Genomic DNA, 14,185 nt, shown 5'->3' on the forward strand with positions numbered 1-14,185 from the left:
AATCTCGAAAATAAGATACTCAGTTTTGTTTACCAAATCTAAAGAGTGATTTGCAAATCAACTTTAACAATTATTAAGGAGCCCATAATGATCTGCTATTCTGACTTTATATTTATATTCACTATCCACCTATTAACCCATAGAGGCAATAACAAGAAAATGTTATCAGCAAGAAGAAAGCTGTGATTTCACTTATTTTCAACATGGAGGCGGGCTCAGGAAATCTACCACCACCAGACGATGGCGCCCTACAGCGGCTGTCCTGTACCTGCTAGAGAACCTTTCCTGCCCGCGTTCACTCGAGTCATGATGTCATTGAGAGTCAGGTCCCCCGTCAAGAGGTCCGGGTGGTCCTAGAGTGACAGTCAAAGAGTTGTTATGGAAGCCCAAATACAACCCAACAGATACTTAGATGTTACACGCATTTAAGGAAATCATGTTGAATTAAAAATATACGCAGATAAAAACTGCTCTTCCTAACGAGCCAAAGGAGAGCCCAGTTCCAACCTTTCTATTGTACAGCATTTACAGTTTATAAAGCTCTTTTGTATTCCTTATCTTATGTGCTCTTCAAATAGTCTCGTTAAATACCATATTTTAAAGTCTGAAAATGAGACTCAGAGAAATGAAGGGATCTGCCCACCACCACAGGGTAAGCGGAAAACACAGGCAGAGAAGTCAGCTCTGACCTCCGCTACGGGACTCTTCGCAGCTCACCACTCTGCCCAAGGCAGATGGCCCTTTCTTCCTCCCCTGCGCTCTCTGGCTTTGCTGCACTGGGGCTGCTTTGAGTTGGGGGAGTAGCAGAGACGTAAGGAGGGGGAAGAGCACTGGCTCTAACTCAGCTCTGCCACTTACTAGCCGCAGGGCCAAGGACAAGCCCCTTCGCCTCTCTGAGCTCTGGTAACACGGATATGATTCATATGCCGGTCTTGAGTGAAGATTAAATCAGACACTATGTTAAGCATGCCCTACAAAGTCAAAGCATGTGTCTTCTCATATCTCTGGTTCTCCTGTCCTCTAACAGCGATAAGGAAGGAAGCAGAAAGAAAGTCGTGACTACCTGTATCTTCCCTACAACAGCCAACCCAGAGATTTCAGACTGACAACCGCTAGTGACCGCACACACCCTCCCCGAGTCTTACTGGTTGGTGTTTCCGCTTCTCGTGGTGCTTCTTTAACATTATCTTCAGGTCACTGTCCCCCAGTTCTATTTTATCTGAGAGAAAATGAACCAAACCACATGGACTAGGTCATTCACTCATACAATGCTGAAATGTAAAACCTCTCTGGTCTCCTGGGATATTCAAAAGGAAGATGTTTCTGAGCATCCCTCTGACTACTGCCCTACAAGCACCGACACTCCTGACCCAGCCACAGGTCAACTCTTCAGTGTTTCTACACGTTGGTCAGTACCAGTGACCTCAGTGACTCAGCCACTCCTAAAACATACTAAACGTTCTTACACTCTTCTCTGATTCCTAGCCCACTAAAAATCCTCTAATTTCACAGGCTCTGGTCACCCCTTTTGTTCTATTATTAAGGTGTCCCTTAGTATCGCTATTTTGTTTTAAGATTATGCTTTAGCCCACAATACCAGTTGATCAGCTCCTAAGAAAAATTTTTAAAGCAAAAAAGGGAAGGAAGGAAGGTCTACTTGTTAAAAAGTGGAATTGTACAAAAACTTCTGCAAATTCTCCTGGTGCGTAAAAACCTAGTCCCCACCTCCGTCTGAGGGTGTTCTCGAGTCTCCCTGCAGAGTCCCCAGAACGCCCACAGCACCAGTGAGTTCTCACCTGCAGTCTTCATATCCATGGTTGAAAGCGTGGGCACCACCCTCAGGGGCACCGCAGGGCTAGGAGAACGTGCTGGAGAGCTCGGAAGCCACGAGCTGAGATCTTCAAAAGAAAATTTTTCTTGTAAATCCAACGTGGCTGTGGACTCCAACAGGGGAGATTGGGTAAGTGGCCATTTGGGTTCAACAAAGGGTAAGCCAACAACATGGAGGCCAGGGTTCCACCATTCCTTTCTGACCCTTCCCCAGGCGAACGGGAGCATACTGAGGCCATTTAAACGGCTCTTCCAGGAGGAGAGACTTCAACAGAGTGGCGGGGTCGCACTGCCGCAGGCCAACAGTCACTACTACTCTCCTGTAAGGGGAAAGGGGTTCTCTCTCGAGTGACACAGTAGGGCCTGCTGCTCCTCTCACCTACACTCCAGCGCCACTTAGGCACATAGCCACACCCACCTAGCAGGAAGGCCCGCCCCCCAGACAGACAGAGTGGGACTGCTTCTCTGCTGGGGAGACAGGCAGCTAGCACCGGCTCCAACCCAACAACAAGCTGCTGGTGGAACCCAAAGCCCCGGCCACCCCACGTGCCCACAGTGACTCACCCTCTTCATCCGATGACGGGGCGGTGTCACCACATTCCTCCTTCACTTCCCTCAAGATCTTCAAGTAGCGCTGCTGCGTCCGCCACTCCCGCTCCTCAGGGGTGCGGGACGGTGAAGGGCGCTTCTGCCGGAAGGAAAGGGCCGGGCCGCTCCGACGGGCCATCTCCAGGAGGTCCTGGGAAGAGACCAGAGAGGGAACCTGTCGTCATCAAAACCTGGTCTGGTCCATTCGCGAAGTCTGCATTTTCCTGTCTTCTTCCACACACTCAACTCTCCCCCTCTGGATCACAAAGGAGATGCACATACGAGTGTGCCAAACAAAAATGGCCTATTTTGACTATTACATGGGAAAATTCTAAAACTAAAGGTTGAACTGCTCCGCCGAAAATGAATACTCTTTATATTCAACACTAGACACCCACATTTTTCCTCACCAAAGCTTAAACCACTTAGAGCTGGAACAACTCGGGCCCGGCTGCAGGGCCAGAGCTTAGGGCCCTGCCTGCCTATCAGGTCACCTGCAGGTGTCCTGTTGTGTATCATGTGTCCCTCCCCACCCCTCACGCACTCACGCATCGACTCCAGACCAGCTGCTTCTCTTCTCTTACTAAGCCACGACGGCTCTGAAAGCCATCGATCTGTCTTGGTAAATACTGAAGCCACAAGACTTCATCCAGTCCAAGAGGTAGGTACCTTTTTATTACTGTATTAACACCTCTGAAATCAGGATCCATCTTAAAATTGATCACAAAATAGGATAATACAGCTGAATTGTGTCATGGCTTAATTGGCAGTGGTTTTTCCTCAGTGGTATCTTTTGTATTTTGTACCGGAGCCACTCCTTGAAGCCATGCAAGCTGTGAGCTCACTGCCCATGTCGCAGAGCCAGCTCCCAGCACTACTTACACTCCGGGACGCCAGGATCTGCTTCAGCAGCCGGTGGAAGTACTGCTGCTGCGAGCTGAGGTATCGCTTGTACTGTGACTTGAAGCACAGCTGCCGATACTTGACCACCTCAGGGTTAAAGTGTCCATCTTAAAAAAAGAGGTACAACTATTTACACACCAGTCAACAAACATTTAATCTGTGCTTCAAGTGTGCTGAACTCTAGTGAACTGGAATACAGTATTTGGGGGCAGGAGAAGATAACTTCCATTTACATGGAGCCCGCAGTCTGGTGGGAGAAACAGCACATAAAACAGGTAAACAGATGAAGAATATTCAACTCTCTTAAGTACTACAGGGAAATTGAGAGAACTGCAAGGGTAAGGAGAATTGAATCAGGAAAGGGATCTCAAAAGAGTGATACATAAAATGAAGCCTGATTAAAGCAACTGTTGCAAAACATGGGCAACTGATTAATGTAGGTGGAAGTTGCATGAATGGCCATTGTATTAGTTTTCAACTTTTCTATATGGTTAAAAGTTTTCATAATGAAAAACTGGGAGGAATGTAAGGAACATGGGAATTTAAAAAATGAGAATGACGATGGGGAAAGGCAAAAGGAACCATATGTGCTGAAGTGGACCTTGAAGCACGTTCCAACCTTAAAGACATGTCTGACAGCAAAAGCAGAGCAGGTCGTGGCTGAGTGGCATGAAACGACCTAGGAAGGTGGGCCAAGATCAAACCAAACAGAAACATTTAGGTCACGGCCTGGATTTTACCCAAAGTGCAATGAAAACAATTTGAAGGGTCTGAAGCAGGAGAATGACACGGCTGAGTGAGAGAGAAAATTGCAGTAGGGGTCCCAGTGACAGACAACGGGGGCTTGGTGCAACACTTTCCCTCCACACTCAGTAAAGGCCAAGACCCCAAAGGTGGCCTGCAAGGCCCATCACGACCTGCCTCGTGCCACCCTGGCCTCGGCTTCCACCTTTTCCTCTTCTCCATCCCCACTGGCCTCCATGCTGTCTCCTGACAGGCCACCTGCCCTACTTTTTCAAGGCCTTTGTATTGAAAGCTCCCTCTGCCTGCAAAGCTTCCTATTAACACCCAGTATTTCCATGGCTTACTCTTTCAGCCTTCGTGAAGTTTCTGTTCAGATGTCACCTCACTAGAGAAGCCTTGCCCACACACCACATCTAAAACAGCTCCTTCCCGGCACTCTAACCCTTATTCTTTGTTGCACTTAAACCAACAAACACTTACTTGTCATGTTTTTCTCATAAAAGATAAGGTCATTACTCTGTCTCCAGAACTCCAAAAAATGTCTGGCACGTATGAGCTGATTAGTAAACAGTGAAGTGAATGGAAGCACAGAGACTTGGGATACACTTCTGAGGGAGAAAGATCAGACCTGCTGACAGACAGTCTGGATGCTGGGGCAGGAAGGGGTGCAATGGAAAGGTCAGCTGAGCATGGTCCCTAGATCACTGAACGTGAGCAGCTGGTGCCACTGCCGGAGACAAGGAGGTCTAAAAGAGGCCCACTCTGGACACATTAGATTTGGACAGGTGGGCTTCAAGGAGAATCGAGAGGGAAAGACTATGTAGCTCATCCTGGAAAGCTACAATAAGGGCTCAAAGCACAAGGTGTTCCTCTTTTTTTCTAACTGCCCTAATAGTGTCCAAGGTAACTGATAGCTACAAACACTCAGAACAGTACCTGACACCTAACTGCCACTACATGAGGGCCTTGCATACATTAACTCATTTAATCTTCCTAACAATCCCATAAGGAAGGCACTACTAAACCCTCATTTCACAGATAAGGAAACTGAGACACAGAGAAGTTAAGTAAATTGCCAAGGCCACACAGCTAGCAAACGGGAAAGTCAGGTCTGACCACAGGTAGCCTGGAACTCCCAGAGCCCAGCTCTGCACCACCTGCTGCGTGGCCTGTCATAGGGAAATGGGGACTCTGACCTTCGAGAAATGGGCCAAGGATTTAACATGAGTAATGCTGTTTGATGTACAGAACTGGGACTAATGTTCTACTTCTTTGTCTCTGTGCTTCTTCGAAGTTATATTCCTTTACTCTTTAGCTTCCCTGACTTTCAGACAGTCAATAAATGCCACACCTCTATTAAAATAACATTAAGGACACAGCAAATTAAAGAAAATGCTTAAATTATTTTAATAATAATTAAATCATTACTACTTATTTAACAGAGTAAAATAGATTAGATTTGCTTAATTGCTCCAACTGTTCTTCATGTGACTACTAGGAAATTTGAAATTGAATGCGAGGTTCGCGTGTCAGCTGCTGGATGGCACGGGGCTGGGCCGGACGGCAGCAGACAAGGGGAGCCAGGGAGCCCTGCAGTCACTCCACGTGAAGGGAAACACTCCACCAAGTGATGTTCTGAGCAGCTCAGTCTGGCAGCCATGTGAGGGTGGCTGCTGCAGCGGCCCTAGCAAGAGTCATCCTGTGAAGGGTGGTGACTGCAAGTGGCAAGTGATGGAACCAAAACAACAGCGACAGAAACCGAGAGTGGAAGAGGGGTTAGCAAAGAAAGGGGGACGGGGGAGTCAAAGACCCAGGAGGAAATGCAGGACAAGAATCCCTGCTGCAAAGGGGAGAGAAGTGTTGAGATGGAGGGAGGAAGTGGCTGGGGCAGCAAACACTCAGGTCGTCAAGAAGTGAACTAAAAAGTATCTACTGGTTTGGAAATTACATGTTCGTTAAAGAGACAGAAAGCAAGGAAAAAATGCTCATTGGGACAACCAGTGAGATACAATGAATACGAACTATATATAACAATGTGCCAATGTTAAATTTCATATTCCAACACAAAAAATTCTCTTTCTGTATTTTTTATATGATCATTTGTAGCTGTGTAAGAGAATGTTCTTGTTTTTCATAGATTAACACTGAAAATTTTAGGGGTGCTATGTCTGCAATACTCTCAAATGGTTCAGCAAAACTAATAATACAGTAGAACCTCGGTTCTCAAATTTGATTAGTTCCAGAAGGCTGTATAAGAAGTGATTTGTTTGAAAACCAAATCATTTTTTTTCCGTTAGAAATACAGTCTCAGCAGGAAAGGGTTGTTGGGTCAAGAACCTAAGTTTTATCTGACAACTGAGACATGTTTTTCTATGAACAACTTGTTCGAGACAGGAGACACTGGAGAACCAAGGTTTGACTATAACAGTGATAATATGTACTGTAAAGATGAGAGTAAATGTGGCAAATGTTAATTGGTGAACCTTGTGAAGAGTACATGGGTGTCTGTTATACATTCTGGTAACCTTTCTGTGGGTCTGAAATTTAAAATTCAAGGTCAGAGGGGAAATAAAAAGAGGTCCCTGGTGGCAGCAGCAAGAGCAGGCCTGCAGGCCAGGAGGGAACAGCCACCGGGCTCAGGGCAGAACACTGAAGGGGCAGCTCCACACGCCTCTCTAGGAGTCTGGAGATACTGGGAAATGACAGAGGAAGATGAAGAAGACAGATGGTGAAGGGCTTCTTTGAGCATGTGACCCCTGAACACACCTATGGACTGGGAAAGAGTGGGTGGGTGGACATCCAAGCAGAGAGCATGCACAGGACAGAGGACAGGAGGTCCCAGAAGAGGTGACAAACAGAAGGATCAAGAGCAGGCGTTAATGTTAAGCAGAAGGAAAAAAAATCCTTCCTCTGGGACAAGTCAAATAGGTCAGAATGGAACTGAACTCAGTAAGCTGGGGTGGAGGCTCTGAGTGAGAAGCCGGAGTTTATGATGAAGGATCCTCTCCTTTATGAAATAGGAGGTTAGGGAGTTTGATAAGCATTTAGAACTTAAGGGAAAGGTGAATGTTTTAAAAAGAACCAGGAAAGATAACCAAACATACAAGAATACCGATAAGAAATGAGAGCTTGCACCTGAAACTAATAAAATATTGTATGTTAACTGCAGTTAAACACAATTTTTTTCATTAAAAAAACAGCAATGATAGCTGAGTTAAGACTGATAACCATGATAACCACAGTAATGTGACTGTCTTCAGCAATCGTGGACACTCCTTGTTTATATCCTTACCAGACGATTACAACATTCTAGGGGAAGATATGACAGCAAAACAGATGGAGGTAACATTACAGAAGGTCCCTGACATGGCTCCTCTAAAACCAAGGAAGCCCCATTCGAAGAAATGGTTTATTCCCAACTGAGACCCCTGGCTTCCGTGAAACAAACCCTTGCCAACCAGAGAGGGGAATTCCTCTTTAAACTAATAACCCACCAAAGGAGAGAATGCTAATCTTAAACCCGTAAGATAGTGAGGTTTAAACAGCGTTTGCAGCTGTCCAGTTTAATAAAACTTAAGGAGACGCACTGTCCTCCCAGGGCCTCCTTCCAAAGCCGATTCTCCCCAGGAAGGGGGAGGGGATGGGGCTTCCTCTGCTTCTCTCTATGGGACAGAGAAAAAACTGTGACAGAAGAGTGGTTCTAAACTGTTTCCAATCCCCAGTGCAAAGACTGATTTGGGAAAAGAATGATTACTAGGTGCTAAAATCACTGAGTAAAACAAAGGCTTTTAGGAAATAAGAGTATCACACAGTCGCAAACATATCACCCCACAGACTGCTTCTTAATCACAAAGAAAAAAAGGCACCCTCACAAACAGCAGGTGTGACAGAGCTCACCTAAACAAGGGACCAAACACGGCATCACCAACACTGGAAAAACTGACATCATGTGCCTTCTGAAATGATGGTGGAAAACAAAGAACATTTCCCACATAGCATTCCAGGCAAAAATGTTTAACCCCAACCTAATTGTGAGAAACCAAGAGGACAATTTCCCAGAAGACAGGATGTTTTACGTTCAAGTGTCCTAGGCTCATCAAAAATGTGTTTTGAAAGACAGGCAATCAGAACAGAGGGCACCAGACTCAGGAAGCTAGGAGACATGCGAGCCAAACACAATGCGTGGACCTAGACTTGGTCTCAGATTCAAGAGGCAACTACAGAGGACATTTGGGAACAACTAAGAAAATCTGCACGCGGGATATTCCACGATACTACTTGCTCCACGTAAAAGGTCTCGTGCATGATAACAGGAGTGCGATCACATGGAGACCGTCCTTGTTAAGAGATACATACATGCTGAAATCCTTGGCTATAGTGTCATGTTTTCTGCAGCAAAAGGTATGTGATTCAGACACACATACATGCATCCAACACACACATGCATGTAATAATGCAAACAGTAAGCTATTAAAAACTTTCAAAGACTAGTCATAAAGGTGCCTCTAAGATGTTGGTAATGTTTTATTTCTTAATCTAGGTGGTGGTTTTACACAGCTGAGTTCATGTTATAATGAATCATTGAGCAATACACTTACGATTTCTGTATTTCCTATGTAAGTGAAAAAAATTTATTAAAAAATAAAAGAGTGGCCCAAGCATCAGTGTTGCACACAAAACCACTCCCTAAGTCAATACCTGTACATACAAATAAATAGAATAAAATGAAGAAAGGGGTATTCACCTGAGTGAGTGTGCTCCCACCTTCCACCCCTCTCAAAAAGACTGCTGAGCCACACACCTCGGAAGAGCTTCTGGGCGATGTGCAGAGGGTTTCCAAAGCGGAAGTTCTCCCCACTGAACAGGGCCAGGATGAGCTGGCTTTGCTGCTCAATGTTGTCTTCAGGAAAGCGAGGCAGAAACTGCTGGAGGTGTTCACGCTGAGAGTCACTCAATACTTCTTCCCACGTGGAGAAGCTGACCACATCAAAGAATATCTCAGGCTAGGGGAATGAGGAAAAGCAGGAAAAAAGCAAGTAAGAGGGAAAAAAGGTCTTCAATTCATTTTTGGGGGTATGAGTGGTAAAATAGACATGACATAAAATTCACCATTTTATCCACTTTAAACTGTACGGTTCAGTGCCATTAAGTACATTCACACTGTAATGCAGCCATCACCACCATCCAAGTTTTAAGTTTTTGACACAAACTAAAATTCTACTGACTGCAACTCAATTCTCAAAACTGAAGGATTTGTAAAAACCACATATAAGCCAAAGTCTTATAGCAAACAGGAAATAGTAATCCACTGGAAAATTATCTCAGTAGAGAGAATCCCACTTGGAAACCATTTCTGCCAGGAAGGGACATGATGGCAGACGTCAGAGTTCAGCTTAAAAGGAGTCGCAGGGAAGTTAATACAGACGGAGAGAACTTGAGGAGCCGAGGCCACCTGCTAAGTGAGAACCAGCAGGATAGAGTTCACTTTCAACCCAACAATTACATGCTGGATATCTTCTGTGTGCTAGACACTGAGACAGACTAGTACCGTATACATATTGTCTGGATGTGTGAAAAATTAAACACCGACTACCACACAGTTTAAGTAGTTTACCTATAAGCACATAGGAAAAGCACGCATCCTAGACTTTAGGTTTCAGAGAACACCTACCTAAGGAAGTGACGTTTTAGATAACGAGAGACAAGGAAAAAAAAAAAAGATGGTGAGTCAAGAGAGTTAAAAATCCAAGAACAAGAATTCAGGCAATGTGTGGCTGGCATGCGGACAGGGAAGGAGAGGCGAGGCAGCAGCCGGTAGAAAGAAGAGCAAGGGCCCTGTAAACATGTTAGGACTTGTGACTTTATCCTAAGAACAACGGAGAGCCGCCACAGGGCCTAAGTAGGAGACAACCCGGAAATCCAGCCACCTTTTAGGTGTCTCCGCATGCGCGTACCAAAGCGCCTCAGGCTCAGTGTCCAACCTCTTCCCCTGCAAACCTACTTTTGCACCACTTTATTCCTCGCATCTCAGAGTCTGGCATAAAGCAGGATTGTAAAACAAGTGTTTGCTGACTGAATGAGATAAGGAGATTTTCCTGAAAAAGTATGCAGAGAAACCACAGGACGACATATACCAACTTTAGTAGTTGTTACTTCAAGTGGGGGAGGGAATAAGAGTAAAACGGTGGCTTTAATTTTATCTAAAATTTTTTAAGGATTTTATTTATTTAGTTTTAGAGGGAAGAGAGAGAAACATTGATTGGCTACCTTTTGCACATGCCCCAACCAGGAACCTGGCCCACAACCCAGGCATGTGCCCTGACAGGGAATCAAACCAGAGACCTTACACTTTGTGGGATGATGCTCAACCCACTGAGCCCCACGGGCCAGGGCTAATTTTATCTAAAATGTCTGACATACTGTGAAAGAAAAATCTGAACCAAATATGAGTAAAAAGAAAATTATCTCCTAAAACTGGATGATGCACAGATGAATGTTTTATGATACTCTATACCTATCTTATGCTTGAAGTACAGCAAAATAAACAAGATAAACAGACAGATGTTTTAGCACACCTAGTGCCTTGCACATAATAAGCACTTAATAAATGGTAGCCACCTTAATAATAATGCAGTTAGAGCCTGCCTGTGAAAGTGGTCAAAAGCATGCTGATATGCTATCCCAGGGCACATATTAATAATTGATTAGAGTAGACAGTTACCTCATAGAGATAATACATTTGGGTTTGGTTTCTTGATTCACAATATGGGTAAACTTTTTAATGCAAACATTCAAACAATTCTACTCTTAAAACCTAGAACTTCTTGTTAATTGCTAAAAATTATCATGTTAAAAATAGGGCTTTATAACACATTACCAAGTAATGTTGACACATTAATAATCATGCAGAATGTAGCTTATAATTTCTTCCTTAACCAGATTATTGACTACACACACACACACACACACACACACACACACGACAGAGATCCCTCTGGCCTCAATGCAGAAAATGAAACAGAAAGGAGCACAGAAGACTGAAAAGGTCTGGAGTAGTGGCTGTGGAGAAGCTGACAGAGAGGAGACAGTGGGGACGCGGCAACTTACATCCTCCAGGAGGTCCTCAGGCAGACTGACCCTGGTGTCCCCCAGGAGGCAGTCCTCCATGATGCGTGTGCCATGGCCATCTCCACATGGACCCAGTTCCAGGGGGTCTGTCAGCATGTGGTCCAAGGAATCCATTGTTTACGTTCCACAGATAATCTAGACAAATACACGCAGTTACACCTTAACAGGGAAAGGTGGAAGTCCCAGGACCTGACTGACACACCCCTTCAGAAACTACTCTGGCCCAGAAAATACTCAATCTCAAATCTATTCCTATACCTTATCCTCACACCCTGACCACAACTCAGCAGCTCTTCTCCCTCCCTTCCACCGACACATTCATCTGGACTTGCAAACCTGATCAGACCTCTTGTTACTCAGAATGCTTCTACAGTAACTCCCAAATTTATAGAATTTCTTCTAGCTTCATTTCACACATAAGCAAAATGAGCCTCGATAAACAGATCAGCAGAGTCCGTAATTTAGGACTTCCCAGGCCAATAACCTCTCCACTATAACATAATGTGACAATTAATTGTTTTTTAGCAATTATTTTTTGTTCCTTCACAAAGGAAAATTTACTGAAAATCCACACACACTAATAAAGCTCAGCCACTAACAATAAGTTATTTAATGGAAGCCTTTTAAGTGCTAGGACTTTCTTGTATCTCATTTAATTCTTACAACTGTGCTAGACAAGGTTACTGTATCTATTCTATAGATATTAAAAGGACCAAAGTAGAGAAGTACCTTGCCCAACCCAGAGGTAGTACTGAAGCTCAAGTCTACCTGACTGCAATCTCATTTCCTAACTCTATACACAATACGTCATATATAAAATTCCAATTTAAATCATGAAAAGGGAGCATCTTAATATGACTTCATTAGTCCAAGTAAACTCCGGAGGCTCCAACAACCTGGCCATGACAACCACCCACCTCCAGCTGGTCTATCTCAAATTCATACCCACATAAATGTAATGCTATTTTTCTCCTTTCTGTAGTAACTGAACACAGCTGGTCACCTTCAGAAAAGTACATATGAGAACATTTCAGAGAGCATTTCATAAAGCTGATGGCAAGAACCAGTCTAAAGCTGAGGCCACAGGTGAACACACCTAAAAGGAACAAGAGCTTAAACTCCATCACCCTAAGTCTCATGTCCTATTCCTACTAAATGAGCTAACAAGCACAGTAACAACAGAAAGAAAATAACAGGCAATAGCCAAACACCAAACTACTCCTCTAATCTCAGTGACTTCGGCCAAAATCTTACCTCACCAGGTGTCAGTGAAGGGCAGTTGGACCAATCCTGGATTCCTGCAACAATCTCTAGGTGGGTGACAGTTTATATGGCGTAATGTGGTCATGTAACGTAGTTAATGTAATGACTTCTCATTCTGAAACTCTCAAACATAAAGAGAAAGTCTGTAAAATAACTACTAAAATAAGTATATTTCCACTAAATTATTTCAAGTTATCTTGAAGTTTCAGAGCTACGTGCAATCCAAAAGATACAGTGTTGATCGAGTCAGCGGGGTGGCCCCAAAGCAACTGTACCCCTTTCAGCCTCGGTGAATTACAATATCCTGGGCATTCCCTGTGACTAAATAACTGAAGCAGGTGAGAAAGCACGTGGCACAGGCGTTTAACATAAAACAGAAAACAATGAAGCTGCAACCTGATGCTCCAAGTAAAGTCCTTCTAAAAGAACTGACACAGAGCAGGGTCACCGCTGCAAAGCCAGTGCTCTCTACCTGACTCTTCCAATAATCACCTACTTCCGCTTCACATCTCACAAGTGTCTTCAATTCGGGGGATGTGGAGCTAAATTTAATCTTATTTAAGTGGTAACCTTTGTCCTGCTACTATTCTGAACAGGCTGTCCAAATACCAAAAGCAGGAGCTGCCAGAAGGTTGGAACCCCGGAAGCCAAGGAGTTCTAAGTCTTGTGGCTTCAGGACCTCTTTTCTAGACCAAGCAGACCCCTCCCAATGGTTTTTCCTCTGTACCTGGGCTAACCTTGCCTCCAGGACCCTCCCCCAAAAGAACCTAAGCCCAAGGCTCCTTCCGGAGCAACCCCCTGCTCCAAATCCGTCGCCAGCGGCAAAGCTTTCCCTAGTCAACCCGGTCCTAGCGTAAGGCCCGGCTCCCGCCCCTCCAAACTGCACATCAGCGCCCCAGGCCCCTCCCCCACACCATACCTAACCCTAACCCCCACCCACCGGAGCCACCCAGCTCCGACAGTGGCCCACTCCCCTAACCCGAACTTACCGGCTCAGCCACCCTCGGAGACCAAGCCGCTCCCTCCCTCCGCTCGAGGGCAACAATTTAACCCTTCAGCGCCCAAGGCCCGCCCTCACCAGTGCCGCAGGCGCGGGTCTCGCAGCCCACCGCGCTCCTTGACCCGCGGGCTCCTGGACGCGCTCGCTCCCGCATGGCGTCTCTGTGCGTGCACGCTCCGGGCTCCGACGACGGAAAGGGTGGGGCCTGGAAAATGCCGGGGGCGGGGCTGCGCTGGGCGGGGCCTGGAGTGGTGCGGCGCAGGGTGGGGCCGGAGGGTACCCGGGGACTGGGCGGGGGTAATCCACCGACGAGAGCTCACGCGGGTGGGTTAAGGGATGCGATTTGCAATTGGCTTTAAGGTCTCACCACATTTAGAAGTTTCCGGAGGTTAGAGACGGTGTCGTTAGTTTTTACCTGGCCGCGAACGGAGGCTCCAAAACCCGAGGGGCTGAATGCAATTTTATTAGGTGAGGTTTGCAGAGAGAGCATACCCTGCTCCAAACATTGTTAAGCACTTTCTACCCACTATCTCTGCACTATAGCTGTATTTTTTTTAGTACTATTAGTTCCTATTTTATGGATGAGGGAACAGCGGTTTCTCGAGTTTCATTGAGTACGCGGACTTCAGCCTAAGCCCCAGTGTGTCCCCATTTCTCTCTCCGGTCCCCGGGCCCTAGATGTTCGAAAAAATACATACAACGAAGAAATACAGTTTTAATTAAACTGAA

At 45.4% G+C, this 14,185-nt stretch overlaps 1 protein-coding gene across 8 annotated transcripts in view; it reads right to left on the reverse strand.

The window, feature by feature from the left end:
• The window catches only part of NFRKB (nuclear factor related to kappaB binding protein), a 33,927-nt gene extending 20,282 nt beyond the window's left edge, over positions 1–13,645 (reverse strand). Inside the window, exons 1-9 of one of the 8 annotated variants that reach the window (XM_036014329.1) lie at positions 13,535–13,627; positions 12,448–12,491; positions 11,173–11,328; positions 8,867–9,068; positions 3,301–3,428; positions 2,395–2,569; positions 1,797–1,934; positions 1,146–1,219; positions 269–353 (exon numbers count right to left, since the gene is read on the reverse strand). In XM_036014329.1, the coding sequence (XP_035870222.1) occupies positions 269–353; positions 1,146–1,219; positions 1,797–1,934; positions 2,395–2,569; positions 3,301–3,428; positions 8,867–9,068; positions 11,173–11,307 (937 nt within the window). In that variant the 5' untranslated portion in view covers positions 11,308–11,328; positions 12,448–12,491; positions 13,535–13,627. Of the gene's footprint in view, positions 1–268; positions 354–1,145; positions 1,220–1,796; positions 1,935–2,394; positions 2,570–3,300; positions 3,429–8,866; positions 9,069–11,172; positions 11,329–12,447; positions 13,302–13,534 lie in introns of those variants that run through there. The other 7 variants (XM_028527635.2, XM_028527637.2, XM_028527633.2 and 4 more) reach the window with 7 other exon arrangements.
• Positions 13,646–14,185: the final 540 nt, after the last annotated feature.

This window comes from Phyllostomus discolor, chromosome 13 (genome assembly GCF_004126475.2).
Source record: "Phyllostomus discolor isolate MPI-MPIP mPhyDis1 chromosome 13, mPhyDis1.pri.v3, whole genome shotgun sequence".
In the NCBI taxonomy this organism is placed as follows: Eukaryota; Metazoa; Chordata; class Mammalia; order Chiroptera; family Phyllostomidae; genus Phyllostomus; species Phyllostomus discolor.